The sequence below is a fragment of the Rhyacophila brunnea genome, unplaced genomic scaffold, assembly GCF_057557595.1.
Source record: "Rhyacophila brunnea isolate RB1 unplaced genomic scaffold, BYU_Rbru_1.0 scaffold_3, whole genome shotgun sequence".
NCBI classification, from domain to species: Eukaryota; Metazoa; Arthropoda; class Insecta; order Trichoptera; family Rhyacophilidae; genus Rhyacophila; species Rhyacophila brunnea.
In genome coordinates this window covers 4,831,636-4,855,138 of record NW_028232965.1, presented here as the reverse complement: position 1 = coordinate 4,855,138, position 23,503 = coordinate 4,831,636, and the positions used below count along the sequence as shown (strand labels likewise).

At 32.1% G+C, this 23,503-nt stretch overlaps 1 protein-coding gene across 1 annotated transcript in view; it reads right to left on the bottom strand.

The window, feature by feature from the left end:
- The window catches only part of LOC147067769 (uncharacterized), a 31,896-nt gene extending 8,582 nt beyond the window's left edge, over positions 1-23,314 (bottom strand). Inside the window, exons 1-3 of the mRNA XM_085952821.1 lie at positions 23,212-23,314; positions 4,191-4,363; positions 3,440-3,597 (exon numbers count right to left, since the gene is read on the bottom strand). Of these exons, the coding sequence (XP_085808947.1) occupies positions 3,440-3,597; positions 4,191-4,363; positions 23,212-23,247 (367 nt within the window). The 5' untranslated portion in view covers positions 23,248-23,314. The remainder of the gene's footprint in view (positions 1-3,439; positions 3,598-4,190; positions 4,364-23,211) is intronic.
- Positions 23,315-23,503: the final 189 nt, after the last annotated feature.

Below are 23,503 nucleotides of genomic sequence, written 5' to 3'. Positions count from 1 at the left end.
TGGAAAATTTCGAAAATTTCTCGAGAATTGGTATAGATTAGTAAATAATGTATAGGTACTGATTGATTTACTAAGTATCACGCTGAGCATATGGGTCTAATAGTGGCGCAGAAACCTCATCGCAATAACAACCAAATCTCAGTCCGATATTTTTTTTACGAAATTATTAAAATGGAAAAATAGAAATCTGAAAATATTTTTGGAATATAAGCTTAAAAAAATAGCTCTATTGATTTTGGACGTGAAAAAATTGACGGAAAAGCCGATTGGACTGGTGGGGGGAAAGTTGAAAGGAAGAGCTAAGAAAAGCTCTCGACTTTTGGCGTTAGAAACTGTAGAACTGAACTATCTAATTTTATTTCTAAGGCTTATAAGGAATAGTAACTAATTTTACATTGAAAAGACAATTTTGAACATTCAAATCGAACATTATCAGCAACTCTTATGAATGTAAAGGATTAATTGGATATATAAATGACTTATGTAAATTTATTATTGTTTATTGTTAGGTTTTACAACCTGAATATTTACTGAATCTACTATTTGCAACATCAGTTTATCTACGTCAGATCCTACATAGGTTAACCTAATCTAACCTTAACAAACTTAATAATAACAAATAAAAAGACGTAGTAAAAGGCATTTATAAAATATGTTAGAATAATAATTCTTTTCAAATATGTAAATATCCAAATACAGGGTTTTGATAATAATAATTAAAAATAATCCATTTTAAATTTTTAATGTTAATAATAACATCTTCAATGTCAGGCGTGCTGTGTCATTGTTTCATACATTATTTTTAAATATTAAAAAAATATATATAATACATTACGTCGTCTTTAGTTAATAATTGTGGCTGCAAATCTGATAATATTCATAATAAAAGTTTGAAGCCTTATTTTTTTTAATACAAACCGTGAATATTATCTTTATTTCAATAGTTTGGGTCAACCAAATAAAATAGTTTACAAAACTTAGTAGGTAGATACCTAAAACTATTCAAATCTTAATACAATCAATTTAATATAATATCAATATACCACAGACTAAAGGTATATTTTTTATATACTCGCTAAAATATACCAAACTTTTGGTGAAGACACCGAAAAGTTTAAGAAGCGCAATTATTAGCAACCAATTAAAGCGAAATTACAATTGGTCCGCAGGTCGCGGGCGTGGAAAAATTTATTCGCAGGCGGCAGTTGCTGAATGCTATATAGCAGCGATTATTTTCCAAAGAATTTGTATTTAACGGGAATCAGTCGTGATTTAATTAATATTAAAAAAACAACTGGCTTAAGATTCACAAAAAAAACGTCTCGAAGTTTTTGTTCAAGCTTTGGAATGCAATAATTGTACAAAAAAACTCAGTGATTTATTATCTAGCATTGCGATTTATTTATTGAGTCTAGTCCAAACCAAGATAATATTATATCTCTGAGTGAACAAATTACCCGTGCATAGTCCACTGTTTAGCTCAACGCACTCCACACTAGGGATTCCAATCCCGGGATCCCGAGCTATTTTCGATACCTATGAATCCCGGGATTGATAAACATAATCCCGAAACTTTCGGGAATGATTTTTTTATCAACTTTTATGGAAAATAAAATAAAAACGAAAATATAACAGAAAAAATACTTTTAATAACAAATAACTACATTAGAAATAAACTGAGTTTGAATGAAGTTTGATTTATACCCATGTGTAAGTTGCCGATTCATTTTATTTTTTCACATAAAAATAAAAATGAGAAAGATTGGAAAAAAACAATGCTTCGCACTATTAACAAAGTAATTCCACCATGATCTCATATGTTTTACGGCAGTTTCATATTTGGCTGACTAATTACACCATGATTTGCTTTACTATTTTAAATCTCACTAACCCATTCATTAATTCTTTACTATCAGAAAGAGCAATCTCATATTAAATTCACATTATTACTTATATTACAATATTATTTACTCCATTAAATTTATGTATTTCCAAGATTGAACGTACACAATATAAAATTATCAATGTTATTTGTAAATATAAAAATTTTATATTAACAATGGAAAAAATGCCAATCCCGGGATTGTCAAATTGTAATCCCGAAATCCCGGGATCAGAATTTTGGCTAGGGATTGGATTCCCTACTCCACACTGTACATTCGTCGTGCAAATTTGCTCGGTTTATGCAATTATCATTTAAACCATTAAAATGTTCCCCCAAATATGGCTACAAGATATTTTCCAAAAACCATAAACGTTCATATCAAAACATTTTACATGTTCTTGTTCGTAAATATTTTTTATACAATATTCATTTGTCCACGAATATAGGTATATATCTTGTTCCGGACTACACATTGTTTTTTCGACCATGTCAGATCCTAATAGGATCATATGGGCCTCCACAGAGTAGAGGTTTGTATTAACAGATTTTATTTTTTACAAGAAATGGATGTCAGCCACTTGCTCAACCTATTAGGTCCATACCCTGACTCACGCACAGATTGAAAAACAATATGTGTACTTGCCAGACCCAGGAATAGAACCTGGGACCCACGGCGTTACAGTCCAACGCTTAAGCTGAGCGGCCACCGTGGGGACTACACATTAATACGCTGTAATTCAGTCAGTTGTCATCCTATAATATAATAAATAGATACCTACATAGTATATAAAATATATTATATATTATATTCAAAACTGAATACAAAGTATACCTACATTGCATAATATAAGAATGTAGCATTATTTATATTTACGATACATAATTTTTAAAAGCGTTTTAATCCCATGTGGTCCAAAGAAAAGGTTTCGCTATTCTATTAGAAAATATGATTCTAAGGCTTTTAAAATATTGTATTTTTGATAGTTTAATAAATTGATAGATACATGTCTTTATGTTTTGCTTTCATCATCTAGGATGAGATCCTAATGAAGCTTGATAAGATTACTAAACATATGGAAAACATTTATAATTATAGTATAAGCGCCATCGTATTGGAATGCTGATGTAATAATAATTAATATGTTATTATTTATTAAATGTAATTTTCTTTGTTATTATAAATTGTAATAATTACAAATCAAAGTAAATGTATAATCTTTGCTTTTGAATCGGGGAGGGGGGGGGTCATGGTTAAAATCCTGCGTGAAAATTCACACGTTGTTTCTTTCATTGTAATTTTGGATTCAAAGCATATAGGTACCTAATACGTTGACAAATGGCTAATAACCATTAACCTCTTTGGCAGGCAACCAATATCCATAATGGACTGTAGAGCTAATTAAAAAAGCATTTTGGTGGTGAGATATTAAGCGGCAATATGGTCACCTAAAACTCACCGGATCGATAAATTAATTAATTTCGTAGGAAGCTTATAGCAGAAACAACTGATGATGGAGAGAAAAGAAGCAAAGAGACACCAAAACTGTTACATACCAACTCTGTGTGGAAACGAGTCCGTATCTTCATTGTTACTTCTGTATGACTCTAGAAGTGCTCTCTGCGTGATTGCTGGATCAATTGTTTTCAATCCTGATCGACCTGTTCTGGATCCTGTGCCCCATGCGCTTCTGAATGCGCGTGCAATTGCAGCTCTGAAAAGCGAGACCCATAAGATTGTTACAAACAGAATTATACAGCGTCAGATACATTAGTTTTATCGTGGAAAGACTATGACCGTTGATTTCAGTTTTCATCATTATTAATTATACAATAATCTACTGCATTTTATATATTGTATGACGAAGTTTCCAGCTAATTCTTTCCCAAAATCAATGACGTTTATTATTCAATAAAAACATTGATTTGATGTATATATTTGTTGCTTCTATAATCTAATTACAACCCAAGCTAGATAAAACTTTTCTCATATTAAAATATTGGACCAAATCACCCTTGTCAGAAAAAATCTTTAAAATACATTTATTTTTTACAAACTGAGTGTAAGTTGAGTGTAAGTATTGGTGTATTTGTGACATTCAATTGAAAAAATTCAATCTGTCAGCATCTTAGTAATTAACGTATCCAAAGCCGCCACTCAAATGGATGATTTCGTGGGTCAATAAACATGTCAAATACTGCATTCCTGTCAAATTAGAACCCGACTGGACTGATGTGTCAGATGAATGTATGATTTTTGACCACCATTTTGAAAAAAAAATAGAAATGTGATTTAATAACATATTACTTGGGATAGGGTATGTTGAGAGGACCGATGCAGTCTGGAGGATCGGTGAGTGCATCACCCCAAAGGTTTTTAAGTCCTAGCCCACCAGCTCGACAGCGGACGGCTTCCTGGGCAACTCCTGCAGATATCCACGATGCGCATACTAGAACCACGATTAGCTCCGACCGCATCTTCTGAAAAAAATAATAACGATACTTCAACTACAAAGGTAACCAACACGATGTTGGCTTGTACAAATCAAAAGCAGCATTGCCAAGTTAGAGTTTTTTTTTGCAATAATATCTACCATTTTTTTGGTACCTATGCATCTATCTTAGCAATCAAATCTTGCATCTGCGATGTGACATCAAAATTAGCGGTTGTTCCCAGATATGTTAAAATGTATCTAAATACAAGCAATCGTGTAATTTCAGTATATTCTCTGGAATGCAGCAATGTAGGTTCTACAATCTACAATACAGTCATATATACTATAGGTAGCTGGTAAACAAAGTACACATTACAAGTTGCAACCCGGTCAACTGGAAACTGGATATCTCGGATGCATCTGCATTTGTAGGGCAATCGGCACATCATTTCCTAGTTAGGCAGCTATACAATACTATGCTATATTTCAGTCGTCAAAAACATTTTTAGCCTTTGGGTATTCCGAGTTTTATGGGTCATCTGGGCTAAACCCCTTATCCCCTACTTCTTTAGTTAGATGTCTTTAGTGTTGGTTGTCAATTTACTTATGTTTTATATCTAGGTGCACCTACATCAGTGGCGAAGGGTGGAGGTAGGCTGTTAAGATCCGACATAAATGGTGCGCACCAAAATTTGTCAGGCATACGTATTTGTTTCAATTGAAATAAGACTACAATTTATGTATGTATTCTTTAATCAACGAAAACAAATAAGTATGGCTGAAAAAGTGTGCCTACTCTAATTTGTCGGATCGCCCATAACATACCAAAACTAATATAGTTTGGTTAGGGCAGGGTTCAATTGAATTTTAAAAAGTAATCTGTAAATTGTAGCTTTGGTTCAATAAAAACAAATAGCCAGGGCCCCTTGCCTCCCCCCTGGGTGCGCCACTGACTTGATTATATCATATTTAACTAAACTTTACAAACAACACAGTTTAATTAATATGTATATTACATATCCAACTGTTTACCTATTCATTCAAAACACATACATACATGGTGGAATTTGAAATCAAAGCAGATATATACATATTATAATATAAGGCGTATATCTGATTTTTGGCAACACATTGATGTCAAATATAGTGCACAATCAGTTGTGTTGGTTATATCAGTAATAATATGGCGATTTCTTCCTTGATTATCATTATATATGCGAGAAACCCAAGGACAATAATAACATTATTATACACAATATACCTACCACATAAACCTGAAGTTAAATAGTTTTGACAGAAAATATGACTAGAGAAAACAATGCTTTAACAAGGCTTCGTGTAAGAGCAGTCGGAAATAATAACGATAGCCATGATAATTAAATTTACACTATGTAATTCGTGCGCAGTAGAATAAATCGCAATCTGCGCAATTTCAAGGTTAAGTTGTGTGTGTTCCACGCCACTATTGACGTAAAAGTTGCTTTTAATTGTAACAAATTCATTTTTCGCGGTAAAATATTAATTAATCATTAAATTATCCATAATAATTATATAATAACACAATGATATTTATAATAATTTATACTAGACTACTTCATTATTTTATTAACTGTTATAATATGAATTGCTATATCTTCTTGATAACATGGTGTATTATTTTTGTTTCTCTTGGCAGTGAATGTCGATTTCAACTCAATTTTTAGTAAAACTTGTAACATTAGCAAAAACGTTATGTTCATGTCGAAGTTGATCGAACACAGGCGTATTAGAATACTATGCGGGCGCTGGGTTGCCCACCACTATAGTAGTGGTAGTACCTATTATTACATATGCATTTATTGCGCCTACCTACTCAATACAATGTTTAGTTTGGATGGATTTAAGATCATTTGTATCTAATGGATATGATTACCGTGTGAATAGAAAACGATAGATCACTGACTTAATAAAGGAAATTCTTATTACTTGTATACAATTTACCATAGACCCGTAACCTGATAATTAACCTGATAATAAATAGTATCTATAACTTTTAATATGCCAGAACAAGAATACTAAAGATATATCGTATTGACTTGTTCTATTAAAGTATCGATTAATTAAGATACTTCACACCATGTATGTAAATAAAATAAAACATTCAATTCACTCCCAGACTCATGGTCATGTAGCATAATTGTGGACACCCCCGATTCTTTATCATCCGCTCTTATGCTTAAATTATGCTCAAGCCTTGACGCAATGATTACATTATTAAAATTTAAAAAAAAATGTTTAACTTTCCTTATCCAGTTGTACCAAAACCAAAGAGTGTAAATAGCTCTCGCATAAAATATGATAATGTAAGATTACTACCTACTTAGTTAGTTATCTAATACAGAAAATAAACAAGAAGCCAACTCCCACCCCTAAAAACAATATCGTGGTTGAGATAAAAGAATAGAACATTTGCAGTAATGCTTATTTCTATTTTTTTTAAATCTACTGCTTTGGTGTTTTGATTTGACAGTGCTAAATTGTTGTGAATTGAAATGATGTGAATATAGTCTTCAAATTGATAAATAATTAATATTGCAAATAAAGTTCACCTTAACCACAATGGGAATACTGGAAAAATATAGTGTTAGATCCACAGGAATTTCCGGAAAACAAAAGAAAAAGAAACATGAAGTGTAAGTTATTAATTATTGTTATGTTATTGCCAGTGCCGAATATTATAGTCTGATTTGAATAAAACTATTACTGTTACTGAAGTACCTCTTGCATTAAGAATTTCATCAGTGTCACATGAGAAACCACCAAAGATTAAAACCATCTTGATATTTTTTTTTATTTGACCTATCTATGCATTATACACAATAATTTTGGGTTGACACTGATATCGATATGAACCGTAAACAGCAATATAATATGTAGGTACCTATAATATGATTACAAGTTAAACTCATAGTGGAATGTAAAAAAAACCAATTAGTCAAAAAAATGAGACAGAATAGACACTTACTTATTCAAAATACTATCGCAAAAAAGCATAATACTGATCGTATCAAGAGATCTAGACAAAAAGTCAATAATGTTCCAACCATCAAAACATAATAAATGATCATAATTATAGAATTATAGAAGAATAGGGATTACACTCCAGGACAGAGTTTTTTTTGGAAATAGTAAACATTTTTTTACAGTAGGTATTTTATATATTAATTTTCGTACTAAGGAAACTATTTTTATATTATTTATAGAGATTGTTTTTTTATTATGATTTGAGTGTGAATACTTTTTTTTAAATTAAATTTAAAAATTCCTGATAAAATAGATACGCAATCTCCCTTTAAATTTTTGAAAAAAACTGTTACCTACTTAATATATTGAAAATTAATAGTGCCTGCCAAATTTTACACAAGTAGCAAAAACAGCATAATTAAAACAACCTTCCAATGAAGTCGATGTTAATTTTCCATAAATAATATGAACAAAAACGTAGTTAAATTGCAATACGTAGGTATATGTAGATATACCATCATAAATCGTCCGGTGCTCGAATTTAGAACTAAAGCACATCACAGTATGAAAAGTATTGAATGATATGTCCAATATTAGCATGTGGCGCCCCCACTCAGCGGACAACATATACTATACCTATCTAAGATTTTTTTTTATTCAGAAACTTGTCACTTAAGTATGGTATATTTCAAGATTCAAAATTTCAATATTCTCAAGTAAGTATATTTCTTAAGTTCATTCAAAAAAATAGTTTTCCATTATTATTTATTGTGTGCTTAGCGCATTTGTCTGGTTATTTTTTTTATTTACAACGTTTTTATAAGCTCGTATTCTTATTTGTCCGGTGGTTGTTTATCCGGTAAAAATCTTGCAATCGATGTTTAACTAACTTCCCGTCTAGCTAGACATATAGAATAGCTAGAATATATCAGAACAAGATGCCAATGAATTTTTTAATACTTTTAGCCATCTTTAAGTAGAATTGAATTCATTTTCAGTTAATTCTGTTTTGTATGAAAAGTTATTTCGGAAGAAATCCGTAATCCAATCCACTATTATTGGTTGCTAAGTGGGTGGTCCTAGCAACTAAATTATTAATATATGCGTGCGTTACTATGGAAATCAAAATGACATTTCAGTATTCTATATTTGTTTGTTTTTTATTTACTTCATATCAAGTACAAGTTTTAGCATATTGAGCATAATAAATTGAACAGAAAGTTTAAAAACGTTCTATATAAAAAGTTCTTTTTATCTTGTAATTATTATGTATTAGCTGAGTTCTATCATTTTTATGTCAACAGTGCGTTTATTTTTAAAACACTTGTGCTATTAGTTATTTAATACGTTTTATTTAGGGTAACTGAATACAGGTGAATTTAATATAGATATATAGTAAATCAAGAGTATCGGGTTCGAATCCCGAGTCTGGAAAAATTTCCATGTTGTTTTTTAATGTTTGTTTGAACCCAGACCATTGACCCAATATGTTGAGTAAGAGCCCAACAACCAATTAAGTATCGTTTAAAAAAAAATCTGTTACGAAACCTCTTCGTGAGGCGATTTAGATCCACATCAAATTGTAGAACCAATGAAAAAAGAAATGGGAACACGACATGTGCATAATTACAATTTTTGCATCACACTTTTGGACGCAACCTTTGTTTCTGGATCGGGCGCCTAAATACCCTGCATCGCCCCTGGCCTTAATAATATGAATCCATTCTGTGATGCACGAAAACCAAAGAATAGATAAATATTTTTGTGTTCTCTGACAAACATTCCAAGCGTTCAGCCCCCCCCCCCCCCCCCCCTCCCAGCAAGATTCGACGGTCATTTAATAGGTAGGTAGTTATGTAGTTAGACACATTTATCTTAGTTTATATCAAACAAGAAATGTAACATAATAATATGTAATTACGAAGTATGTTTGTGACACAGGTGATGTTGCATCGTGATATTGTTATATTGTCTAATGACAATGAGCCTGAAAAACGTGTGATCTTTTAATGTTTAAAAAGGTTAATTTCCAGTTTAAAAAATCAAACATAATATTATATTAATATATCTATGAAGTTATAGGAATTCCAACAAGCCATGATGTTATATTTCATTTTATTACACACAATGTTGTGACTAGACTTATATTATAATTATTATTGATCATGTATGTGTTACACCGAATGTGTGAAATTGCGTATTACACAAAATCCAAATAGGCAACGGGCTTGCATTATTCATGAATTAGGCAATTTATCTGTCGAGTGCGTGAATTTGGCAGGGTATAGAATTCTTAAACTGTCAACATGACAGTAGAAAAATTAAATATAATACGGATGGTTTTATTAGTTATAATTGGACATAATATAATATTAATATTATTAGGTTAGGTTAGGTTTTGTAATTCTGAATTCATCTGAATGTCCATTTTGAGGTTAGCAAACAAGTGTCAACAAACTATCAAATCATACTATCACAAACAAACAATTGACCATTGCCTGATACCCAAGCACGAATCAAATCGCGAAAATACATTTTAATAAAATTCTTCCGTTATCATATATTATATTATTATATCATAGTAAATGGATATGAACGTCATTGTAGTTGTTGATTGGTATACTTTTATAAATAATCAATGACATTATTTGACACATTTGGTTAGTTTGATTAGTTGCAAAAAACACCACCGGAGCGCGACCATCTATTTTGACCAATGCATGAGCATTTGACACATTTGGCTTAGTTGCAAAAAACACCACCGTAACGCTACTATCTAATTTGCCCAATGCATGAACAAAGCAGAAAAATTACTGCTGATTTCACGCACTCGGCAGATATTTTGCCTAATTCATGAATAAGGCAACGAGCTTGCATTTTTCATGAAATAGGCAAAATTTTGCCGATTTTATGTAATACGCAATTTCACACATTCGGCGTAACATATGCAAACGATTTTTATTTCACACAATAATGACAACACTGATCGGGGAAAAAGACGTGATAATAATACGGTGGTAGGACAGAGAAGTCTGATTAGTGTTGTGAAACAACATCATTCTTAGGGTGTGTAAAGTTACAATATGTACCTAAGCGTCATTTAATAATTCTCTATATAAATTTCATTCCAATCCCGGAATTTTTACCTACCTATATAAGTCCCGCGACTGAATAAAAAAAGCCATGCTGTTTTTTAGTGTGTTTTTATTATTTGATTGATTTGGAAGGTTGTGTATTTTTCATGTAAAATGCCATTACAAAGAAGCACATAATAATATGAGTTCTGTTCAGGAGCGAACATAGTAATTTACTTATTTACTATATGTAATAAATTGTACAGTTATGTAAAAAAAATTGCCGGACCCGTAATCCAGTGAAAGTAAATATGATCAACTGTTGTGTATAATCTTTAGCCTTTAATTCGACGTGATTTTCCACTTATTGGATTAATATTATCACATTGACTGGCTGACTAGATAATTATTTTTTTTAATTACCACATTTAAATAGCATGCTAATTACATTGAATGGCTACCTGATCTTTACGCGCTAGGTGTGTCTTTAGCGTCCAAAAGACTTTTGAAAGTTAAAAAAACATTTTCAATTTTATTTTTTGGTTATAATAGGATATGTTTGACAACACAACGTAATACAAACTAACGTTGAAGTATCTAATGTTAGTAGGTAGGTACCTAGGTATAGCTATTGTGTTAAAATAATGTACAGCTAGACCTACCTTAACTTACACAGTTAAATTGAGTCACACTTACTTACTTTTTAAAAGCCTTTGTAAATACTAAATACATAACAATGTATGTAACCTCGTGTGTACTATTAATTAGTTATATATGAGCAATATAAATAACACATCCATTGTTTTAGCACATTAGTGGATATAACATCTAGAACTCAAGAGAGAAAAACATATTGTTGCAAAATGCGAATGCAACAATACAGTTAGCGAATATTGGTCATTGTCAAATTATGATATCTTTACGATCTGCGGGTCTATTCTATACACAAGCCCGCCACGGCAGCTAAATAGGATAGGAAAGAATCGAGTAATTAGCACTTATTGTAAAAATTATAATAAGTTAACCGTCTGAACTGTCAAAACTGTCTATCTCGGTCTAAAATTTATCACAGCCAAGAGAAGTGCTGTTAAAACATTGTACTTATTGTAACAATTATAACCAAATTATTGTAATTGTTACAATAAGTGTTAATAATTCGATACTTTTCTACCCTATTTAGCTGCCGTAGCGGACCTAAAACAGCCTTGTGTATATAATAGACCCGCAGTAAATAAAAGAAATAGATTTACCTAGATTTCACGAGATCAGTTATTATTATTATAATCACTAATCAGTGAGGGGTATTTTAAGCTTCATGTTTACCAGGAAATACAGAAATAATGAGAAGTGCGATTCTGAGTGTGATAGTAACAAAATTTATATCTCGAGTATGTTGAAATATGTGATAAACTTAAACACGTATTAAGAAATATGCCATTTTCATACACATAACAGATTAATAAATAGACCTGTTAACCCCCTCCCCTGATCGCGTCTAAACATCTGAACTAATTAGTCTAGATACTTACTATGGGGTGCATATACGGAAAACTAATGCGCAGAACTGAACAAATTGTCTCGTAAAATCCCTCGGGATATTCACACCTTTTCCTGTGAACCTTTATCGCTTAAGCGTGACTTTAGATCACGGTAACCGTGACGGGCGAGGCATGTCCAACTTCAAGTAGGCTGTGATATAGGTACTATCTAGTACCAGCACTGGTAGGGATCTATCATACTCTCCCATCGTTAGACATTGAGGCGTTAAAAGTTAAAAGCGTACATAAATGAAACGGCAAATAATTTTCAACAGTATGTGGGACGTAATTTTGGCCGCGTTGCCATTCGGAGAGCGATAGTCGACCTGTGAGCACGCAATTTGTTTTGTGATGGCGTCGGAGGAATATATTCTTAAATCGTGTGAAGATGACTAAAAAACGTTCCGCATGTACTTGAAAAAGAAAACATGTCAATGAATATACTATTATTATTAGTAACATAACAATAAACATGACATTAAATGGACGCATGTTGGATTTTTATGACAAATTATATTTCATTCGGCTCGCGTCATTTGCACAATCCGCGCATCGCCTAATCACGATCTTTTTAGACCATGCTTCAGCTGAGGTAGCCTCAAACACCTTTCATCATCACAAAGAAATACTTAGGTCTTAAATACACAATGTCCTATTCGTCGTGAAAATGGTAAGTTTACTGCGCGAAGTTAAAGGGAAACTACGCCTCAGTTTAAAGTGCAAATACTCGCATCTTCCTTTTCTCTTACTCATGCGGAATGCCGTGAGTGTACGAATCAAGTGATACGACGTTATCACACGGACTTCCTCATGGTAAATTTGAAAATGATTTTCACATAAAATAGTAATAATAAATAGGAATGGTCAGTGTTCCCATTCGGAATATCAATGAAATCAAATTATATTACAATAATTGTACATGTTTGTAAACTTTCACGATTCAATTAATATAGACGCATTCGACATGCCATACTATCTACTGCCATAAGGATGACGTTTCGCGATAGAGCAGATGTGTCGCGTGAGACACCTACTGTTTTTTTTATCGTAGAGTCGCCGTGTTCCGTTTTAAAATGCAATTGTTAGATAATTTTGTAGCGTATATTATCGTATTTTAAATTCAATTATATACGAGTATAATCATATCTATCAACTATGCATAGGGTATTTTCTTCTCAATCTCGTTCTCTTCTCAATTCGTTATAAATAGGCTTAGGATTTTTAAGTGCTAAAAATGAATAATAGGTACCTAAAATATGTAGATAAAATTGGAAAATATGTTATTAAAATTTCATAATTATGTGCTAAAAAACAAAAATAGGTGTTAAAAATTTAAGTACCTAAGTATTATAATAAATTCATATTATATATTTCAACAGTATAATTTATTATTTATTCACAAACAGAAAACGCTTTATTACAATAAATAATAAAATAATGCTTAAAATTTTCGAAAGTGAATCTTTGACGATTTGCAATTTTTTAAAACATGGAAAAACTTCTTTCCACTTCTACAGATGTTATTATTGCGTATGTAAATGAAACAATTTAAACATCTGAGGCATCTGATGGATTTTCCAAAACAGTTTTAATATTCTGCAGCGTTTGAAGTCCAGTATTTTTATTTAAAACGCTATTTAATGTTGTACTTATTTTTATTCCAATTGGTCCAGGAACATTTCTTATTTTAGCAGTAGTATTGCTTAAAATATTAATTTGCACCACTAATGAGTAGTAACTTTGTAAATGATTCTAACATTTCAATTGACTTTACCAGGTGACCGTAATTTGAAGTGATGAATGCCAATTCATTTTTTATTGAACGGTTTCCCATTATTTATGTTGCTATTGAAATGGAGTTGGAATCTTTCTCATCAAGTAACTCCATAATTTCTTGTAATTTTTCCAAATTCGTAGTACTTATAGTAATTTACTGCACTAAGCCAAGTTCCCCACCTAGTTACTCGTATCACGGGTTGGGGGGGCAGTGATTGAAGTTGAAATTTCGTGTTTATGTGAAAATATGTGCTTAAACCTAGAATATGTAAAAATATGTAATTATAAAAAATATTTAAAAATAGGTGCTAACAAATAGGGCTTAAATGTTTCAAAATTGTCTGAAACAGATAGATATTTTACCTTTTTAATACCTAAGAATCGTAAGCCTAGTTATAAAATACAAGATACCATGAGTCTAGCATCTGACAATCAATGCTCCATACTCGTTCTTTGAAACTGGTTAACATCGCACTGATGAAGCCAATAAACATATCATAATATAATCATAAAATAACTTGAACTCTATATTGAAGTTGCCTCGTGTTTCTCTTCATAAAATAACGATTTACAATAATTTAGACTGCTATTTCTCAGATAGCAAAAAACGCAATAAAAAGCTAAAAGCTTCGCCAGTAATGGATTACATGAAGATGCGCGGTAAGTTATTTTATAAAAATAATACGATAAAAGTAATTTGTTCAAATACGTTTCAGACTCCATCATAATGAGCAGTATTAAAGAATTAAATTCAGTATGATGCACTGGGATTTTGAGTTGATCAAACGCAATGTTTTACTGCTACGGTCTTCACAAAATAATAATGTACCATGGCGATTTCTTGTACAACACGAAGGGCTCATTTTAATCCTTAAAAATGATCCTTTTGTATTAATATTTCCTCATTGCAAAATAGTAAAAAACGCAATTAGGTACCAAAAGCTTGTTTTATGTGAAGATCACTGATCAAGGAAGTTGTAATTATAGAACCTCCATAACGAATTCATCACTCATATCACAAACCACACAAGAATTCCAAACGACTGTTACTTATACGAAGACAGTCAATGACGTCCAGTGGAGGTAGGCAGGTCATGCGTTGCATAGATGCGGCACATTATAAAAGGCGGCCGCGGAACGAATACAAATATCACAACTTTTGAGAGCAGTGGTGGTATTCCATGAAGCAGACGATGTGGTCGTTTCATTAGAAAGTACCAACATCTGTGTTTAAAAATAATCGAAGCATACAAAATCCTGATAAACTAACTGTTGTCGTATTGTAATACCCATTTTAATACATGATGTTATGGCGGTTCATCGCACAGGTAACGTTTCAAAAAAGTGTCTCCAAACCTGTCAGCGTCACAGACCTCCATATACCTAAAACCATCACTATTTGAGAGTAGGGTTCATGGTTTATTACGGCCGAAAATAAATAATATGATTCGTAAGTAGGTAACCTTAGCGATATTGTAGATAATTTTAAATTATTAAAAATGAAAGGAGATGTCATTCTAAGCCTCCTTAAGGGCGACACTTAATCTAGAGACGTCACTGAAGACATTGTACCTAGATAAAAATAAAATAATTGATATCTCCTCTATTACAATTGAATTTTTCAAATTCAACAGTTGAAAATTTTATAATCATTATTAAATTATGTTTATTAAGATTATATATTTTAATTTATACAGCATCTTTCAGTAAAATAATTGACAGTTAACAGTTATGACAAGAATAATTGTATTAACTATTTGCGTTTGCATTTTAATTGCTAGAATTCACTTTCACAGTATTAAATAACTACGTTGGATTATAGGGTTGTTTACAAGGATGGTCCATGGTCCCCTCCCCCTTGGCAGACATCTGAAAGGATAGATGGGCAACTAGAAATCACGGTTGAAATCAGAAAGTACATATTATATTATGTTATGTGATTGACTGAAGAATCCTCGTGACTACGTACATTACGAATATAATTACGAATATTATTTATAAGGATTTGTTGATGGCCATTGCAGCTATCGTCCCATTACCATGACTAGCTTAATACGTTTGCCTTTCCAATTATTTTAACCGTACTTAATCACAGTTTTTAGATATCATATGGTTTCGTTTATTTTGATGATAACCATTCGATGCATACAGTGTAGTGTAGTATCTGATCCGTTTGTGATTGTGAATGTGAAAGCTTTCTCAAAATATGTGCCGTGGAACAGTATGAATATGAGTAGACTCGAAGGCAGTGGCCAATGGTAGCCGAAGTCGGTAATCATGAGTGACTCACACACAAGAACAACGACCTTTTGCGGTAAAGCCTTTCATCGGTACTCGTATGACCCATTATACGAATCAACAAAATATTTCATTTTCTTACTAGTTGCGTGAGAAGTGTTAAGCTGTCAGATACAATGTAAAATAAGCACTCGTTGCTAACTACTGTGACCACTACCTACTGCCACCCATAGTGGATCAAAAATTAAATCGTTGCGCTTTTGATCTATGTGGCACGGGTACCAATCACACTGACTGGGTAAAATCCTTACATATGTATATATTTAGTTAAATAATTAATAGGTATGCCTACTCGGATATGTCTTTGGGATTTGGGCAGTGGGCATAGATTCATAGAACATGAATTCAACAGGGTCAGCAAATTACTAAAGCAGGTATTAAGCATTCGTCTGGATCGCGATCGACTCAGTGTAATCCATGAGCGCGATCGAGATTAAACGTGTAATACATGCCCAGCGACATCCTTCTGCACAGAGAATATCGTCCTCTTCCATTTTTAGTTTAAAATTATCTACAAATTCTTCAGGTACCTACCTATTTATTACCGATTTTATTCTTATCTTAAATAGACAAATATACAAAAAAAAACCTTTCAATTTAGTTACATCATACCTATATACTGAGAATTAGAGCATTTTCACGGAACGTAGTGTTAAATAGTGGTGATTTTAAGTATGCGGAAGTATGTGGCGCTGATAGGCTTGGAGGTACTCGTGAAAAAAATATCAGTATGATAAACCGACAATACAATAGATACTAGTTATGTTTTTTGAATTGTGATTCCGTGTTATCTAATGATGCGACAGCATCATCTACTTAAGAGAAAACCGCCACTACACTCAAAAGTTGTTATATTTGTATTCATTCCTTCATTTGCCACCGTTTATAATGTGTCGCCCCTATGCAACGCATGGCCAACCTTCCCCCACTGCACGTCACTGTGCCCAATGAACAAAATATATTCGTAAAATATCTGTCATAACTGTCATGAGCTCCTGAAATTACCTAAGTACATAATATTATTATATTTAATGTGGTAAGCAGGGTAAGTACCTGATCGTCCCTGTCTTCATAAGGTATGGTAAAATTGAATGTGTTAGTACATTCTTGGAACAATATAAGAAATCACTAATACATTTATTAATAATAATTATACATATATATGCATTCAATATTACATTCTTACATTTTGTGTATTATTCAGTATTGAATACAAACAAATCAAAGTAACAGTTTAAAAAATTTCTAACCATACCATTTTTTCCATACGCATGGAAATACAGGATAGCAAAAATTTTGTGGATTATAGAGAAAATCAACGCCCACGGTGGCCGCGCGGCATAAGCGTTGGACTATAAAGCCGTGGGTCCCAGGTTTGAATCCTGGGTCTGGCAAGTACACATATTGTTTTTCAATTTGTGTGTGTCAGGGTATGGACCTAATAGGTTGAGCAAGTGGCTGACATCCATTTCTCGTAAAAAACAAAATCTGTCAATACAAACCTCCACTCTGTGGAGGCCCATATGATCCTATCAGGATCGGACATGGTCGAAAAAAAAAAATAGAGAAAATCAGGTGAACCAAATTACTAAAATTAATCACATAAGATACATAGGAAAATACAATTTATCATGTCAACCTGTGTCATCTGATCGTTTATAACTGACTAATCTATAAAATTTAATAACCAGTAATAATTAATAATTACTTACAAGATGTCTCGGAGATGAAAATCGTGATAGTGGAATCTCACATTGGTGTAATTTCGACAATTTAATAATACCAAACAAATTGTAAACATTAACCTTAATTTCCGTACCACGTCATAATGATGAAATTCAAATATTATAATATATTATTTTAATTTCTTCAATTAAATCGAAATCAAATTTACCATGACAGTGCAATAACAAGAAAATGGATATTTTGATTAAGTTAGTAACCAGAACAACGAGCATTCATTTCTTTCAGTGTAGCCTTTGATTACTTATATACTTAACTATTTTCCCTAGCGATCGTCTACGACTTCGTCCGCGTGAAATATACAAATAAAAGTAGACAGCTGATATTGTGTACAGTGTACAGTGTACTATTGTACACGATGAAGAAATAGACTGATTCGTATTATTATGTCTTCGATTTCCAGGCGTACGCTTCTCAACCTGCGATCACAGACAGACACTTCAATATTATTACCTATAGATAAAACAAATCAATAATATCTCTTTCACTTAACCTAATCTAACTATTTTTCCCAATGGAATATTTTAAAATCCATTTTTTACCAAACCGGCGTACTATTGCTGACCTTATTTGTATCTATAAAATCATTAAAAATCACACAGATTGCCCACATTACTGTCAAAAAATAAGTTTACATAGTCCCGACATAAAGTCAATATTCGTCCCTCCATTTTTCACTTCTACACATTCAAACATATAAAACCAATCTAGGGTACTATATCCGGTGGATCGAATCTGCAGAACTATGTCATCATCTATAATCATCATAGTAATCGAGTGGAACCGTTTTGTTCTCTTGCGTCTTTCAAATTAAGCTGCTACGACATTTTACAATGGCGACTGTATTCTTAAATTCTTCTCTTCATATATTTATATTATTCTTTTATATTTGTAGTACCTAAGTATATTTTATTTTTTAGTCACTTTTAATAACTCTCTCCATTGTGGGCGATTTTCCATGACTGTATTTTCTTCTTTTCTTTCGACTATGTCCGATCATAATTGGATCATTTATGGGCCTACACAGAGTGGAGTTTTGTATTGACATATTTTGTTTTTACGAGAAATGGATGTCAGCCATTTGCTTAACCTATTAGTTCCATACCCTGACTCATACACAAATTGAAAAACAATATGTGTACTTTCCAGACCGAGGATTCGAACCTGGGACCCACGACGCAATAGGCCAACGCTTAAGCCGCGCGGCCATCGTGGGTGTTTATCGGTATTTACTATTTGATTTAATTTTGCTTTCTGTGTCCGCCTGTTATTAAGACCATCATTTTATTCATGTATTTTATAACATAAACCTACTCATCACAATATTGTATTATTTTATAATTGATCCTGTTGGTTGATCTTAATTATTTATTTTAAAAAAATAGCGCTGGTTGAGAAAATTTGAAGGCATTTTCATTAAATTATTTAAACATAATTATGACGTGTCCCATGTATAGTCATGATAGCAATATTTAAACATACACATAGCCCAGAATAACATTTGGGATATTATATTATTATTTATATCCTATTTAATATGTTTGATAGACACATCCTTCACAAAACTTAATTAGTATGAGCAATGGACTTCCGTCCGGTGTATCGTTTCTCTTTCAATCAATAGGTGACGACATAACTGATTTCCAAAAAAAATATTATCCGGGTCAGGTTGCTAATAAAAATTGAATTTCTTTGTCATGGTCAAAGGCTTTAATAAGTAATAAGTAAATATTATGTTCGGTGCAGAAACCTTCCAAAACCCCTTTCGAATTTTCCGAAACTCTACATTTAATACAATCTTTTAAAATGTACTTACATATTATTTTGAGTAGGTAGTACAAAACTTTTTAGTCTGACCGCATATTCTTTCCAAATTCGTATGTTCTATTTTGGAAACTAGTTCACACTTTCTTCACGTATCACTACAATAATTTGTTTATTTTTATATCTATTTTTTTCTATCAACAAGTCACAAAATTTAATTATGTAGCATTTATTATTGAATATGCATAATTCGGAATACCTCATAGGCATAGGTCCAATGGATGTGGGTTCACGTCCTGTTGCGTACCAATATTTTTTTTCTATATTTCTATATTTAACTATATTTCGTAAATATAATAATATGTCTCTAAGATGTTCCAAATTATGTATTAGGTAAGTTCCCTATCGGTGCCATATTATAAGGTTACTTTTTGGGACATTCCAATCGCAGTAGACGACATAGTAGCTATACAAAATATTATACAGCCATAGAAAATAAATGCAGTGTTGATGTTATTGCATTGTTTATTTAAATTAGTTATGGTTTTAGAGTGTTTACGTGATTGTTCATCGAAATGATAATGTTATACTCAATAATTGCGAATTTAAATTTAAGGCTTTAATCACTCAATTAATTAATTGATGTATATGTACATTTAATAATTGACTGACAAATCTAAAATTGTGTCCACAAAATAACTACCTACAAACGCGATATTACTTATAGCTAAATTACTAAAAATTAGTCCAAGTTATACCTACTTCACGTTCATATATTTAAGTTTCATCTATACATATTATTATGTATAAGGTTTTAACTAACGTCTTTAGTGTGTATCAATGTATGTAAACCTACTATGAATGTTTGAGTATTTCGTCGAAACAAAATATAAATTAATTATTCTACGTTCTTCCGGAAGAGGAAAAATACCAGCTCTCGTAGATAATGATACTTCACGAAGACACTATTCTGATTGCAGTCACTAATAAAAATAGTATTATTCAAAATGTCACAGAACATTACCAAAATGATGATTGAGTAAATATCAAAATGTAACAATCAATATATTTACTTATCATACTATTGATTACGAATATTGTCGCAGTACGTTTACAGTGATTTATTTAATAGAGATAGAAAAATAGATAGAATAAATTGAAATTCCAACTTTCATATCGGAATTTCAGTCGATAGTAGATACTAATACATAAATGTAATACTTTTTATCGTAAATACTGGCATACCCAAATATGCATTTTTCAAATTTGCATGATAGTTTTTTAATTAATTATAATAATTACCTAACATATATGTAGTAGACGACTAAAAAAACTGTACATGAATTTCAAAATCAGTTAAGTACCTAGGTATCTCAATTTCTTGCAGGTGCCTACACATACATTATGTTATGATTTCAACGCATGAAGAAAACATCTAGCTGGCTTTAAACGTTTGTTTATAAATATATATTGCATTTATATAACCTAGTATAAAAACAAATATACCTACACAATTATTATTATTATTATGTCAAATAGATTGGTTGGCGATTTTCTTTGATGCAGATGACGCAAACGATTCGCCAGTAAACTTTAAAATGACATCGAAACAGTTCTGTCATACAATTATTAAATTATACTAACAATTGAAAAATATTATATAAATTGAGTTTAATTAAAATTAAAATTATTATTTTAAAAATCTCTGAAATTAATTTCAAACGGGCTTATATCATATTCAAAACCACTTATCCACAAACAATACACCATTACTACTATTATATTATTGTATCTTCATTTTCATATTCAATAATAATTATTTTCAGATACAATTATGTGATTCTATAAAAGAGATATTATATAGGTAGGTACTACATTGATATTTTTACTAGATACGTTGGCAGCTGGAATTTATGGTTTTTATTCGATATATGTATTTTATTATTATGGGAAGCCTCAAAATCACCCAATGCGCCAGATCTCCACGTCCCTAAGGCGTAAAACCCACTTAACGCAGCAAGTGGGGCTCTCGCGAAAAATTTCAAAGGGGCGCGTAAATCATCGAAAATACAACGTAATCAAATACGCCAGCGCACACTGGATTTGACGACGCATTATGCGCGCCCGCCCCATGAGTCATCGTTTTTTCGCTTCTCGGTGATACGAATGAACGAAAATTCAATGCAGTCCATTCATTGAACGCGGCGAGCAAAATCACGCTCTGGAAGCGTCGTCGATCGACGGGCGAGAAGCCATTATTTAATAACAGAGAACTTGTTTAATTTTATTACGTGTCCGATATTTCGCTGGTAGAATAATGTCATCGTGAATATTAATTACAAGCCCCGAAATAATATAATATTTTTATTGCTTTGTTATGAGAGACGCTGATAATAATAATTATTTTGTGCTTCTTGGGCCCCTTATTACATGTGTGAAGGGTAATGCGCGGGTGGGAGGGGGCCTACTCAGTAGTGAGCGCGTCGAGCGCTTTTTTGGTGGGCTTTATGCCTTAATCTACAACTGCAGGCACCACTGTTTATTTGGAGATTTATGGAACATAATGACGTACCTACCTACGAAGAACATCATGGTAACTTTATAGGTACACTGGTACACATGATAATATGAAAAATGAATGAGAAATCTCATCGACTGTTTTTTTTCCAAAAAGCAATCATCAAGCAACATTTTCCTATTATTACCTACGTGAAGTGACATTTTCTTGATGCGTCATTCTGGTCCAATATCTCAAAATTGAAGTTGGTAATAAAATGATGATGCCATGTCAGCTACCTTATGAATCTTGATTACAGAGACCATAATATATTCTTGGCGAAAATGTGTGACACATTGGTTTTTTTTGTAATTTCCCTGGTTTTTAAGCTTTTCTGCCTAAGCTATGATTTTTTTAGTAAATAAGACGGATCGTCAACACAATCATGATATTCTCATTAGAAACAGCTGCTATGTTGAAATATTGTGATGTTGTTCAAGTAAAATTTTGAATTTCAATGCAGATTTAACACTATGATTTAACTACACAATTAATATACGTTATTATCGTTTATATAATATGTCGACTTACGGTACATCAATACCTAGTTTAGATTGGTTATATTATTTTCATGACAAATGTAATTCCACGAATGAATAATATTTCTTTATTAGATCATCGTTCTCAGCTGTGGACAGTCTTGATGGGAAAATATCTCAGTAGGTAAAAGTAACTGTACTTCTAGATACAGCCGGCCGTTGGTCATTTAACGTTAACCCAACATCTGATACACGGATAATATATTTTTTAACTTGAGCGAGCTTCCTCCCAGGTTAACATGCATATTACGGACGCACTTGAAAAAAGAATGCCGTTCGTTATTTAAAATTTGCGCGGTTTTCAGCAGGCTCATTTCGAACAACGGTAAAGTTTACAAACACCAACATTCTTGGCGACATATTCAAATTGGCCTAATTTCCTACGCGGATCTAAAAGGATATGCGTGTAAATTAGTAATAACTAGTGCCCCCTTTATTTATTATAAATATTATATTATTTTATATTATAAGAAAATACATAAGTACCTATGCAACTCAATATTTTTGTAAAATACAAAATATTACTGAGCGTTTCAAAATACGATTTACCGCATCAAGAAATACGCTAACATTACGCAAAATTTTGATGAAATTTAACTTACTCTAGAAATTTGCAGTAAATTATTTCCGATACTCATCGCAAAATTCACAGGTAAATACTTTTCAAAACTGTTAGGCGCCGATGCAATTAAATGAGTTATTATTATTTTTATGAATTACTTTTTACTTGTCATTATAGTTTTATTTTATATTTACACTTTTCACTTCAACACTCGCTAGAAAGTCGTCTCGCCTTGCGAGCAAGACAAAATTTTTGAATAACTATATCGACATGAACTCTGGATTTTGTGAACTTCTTGATATAACGGGACATGCGCGATCGGCGATACACGT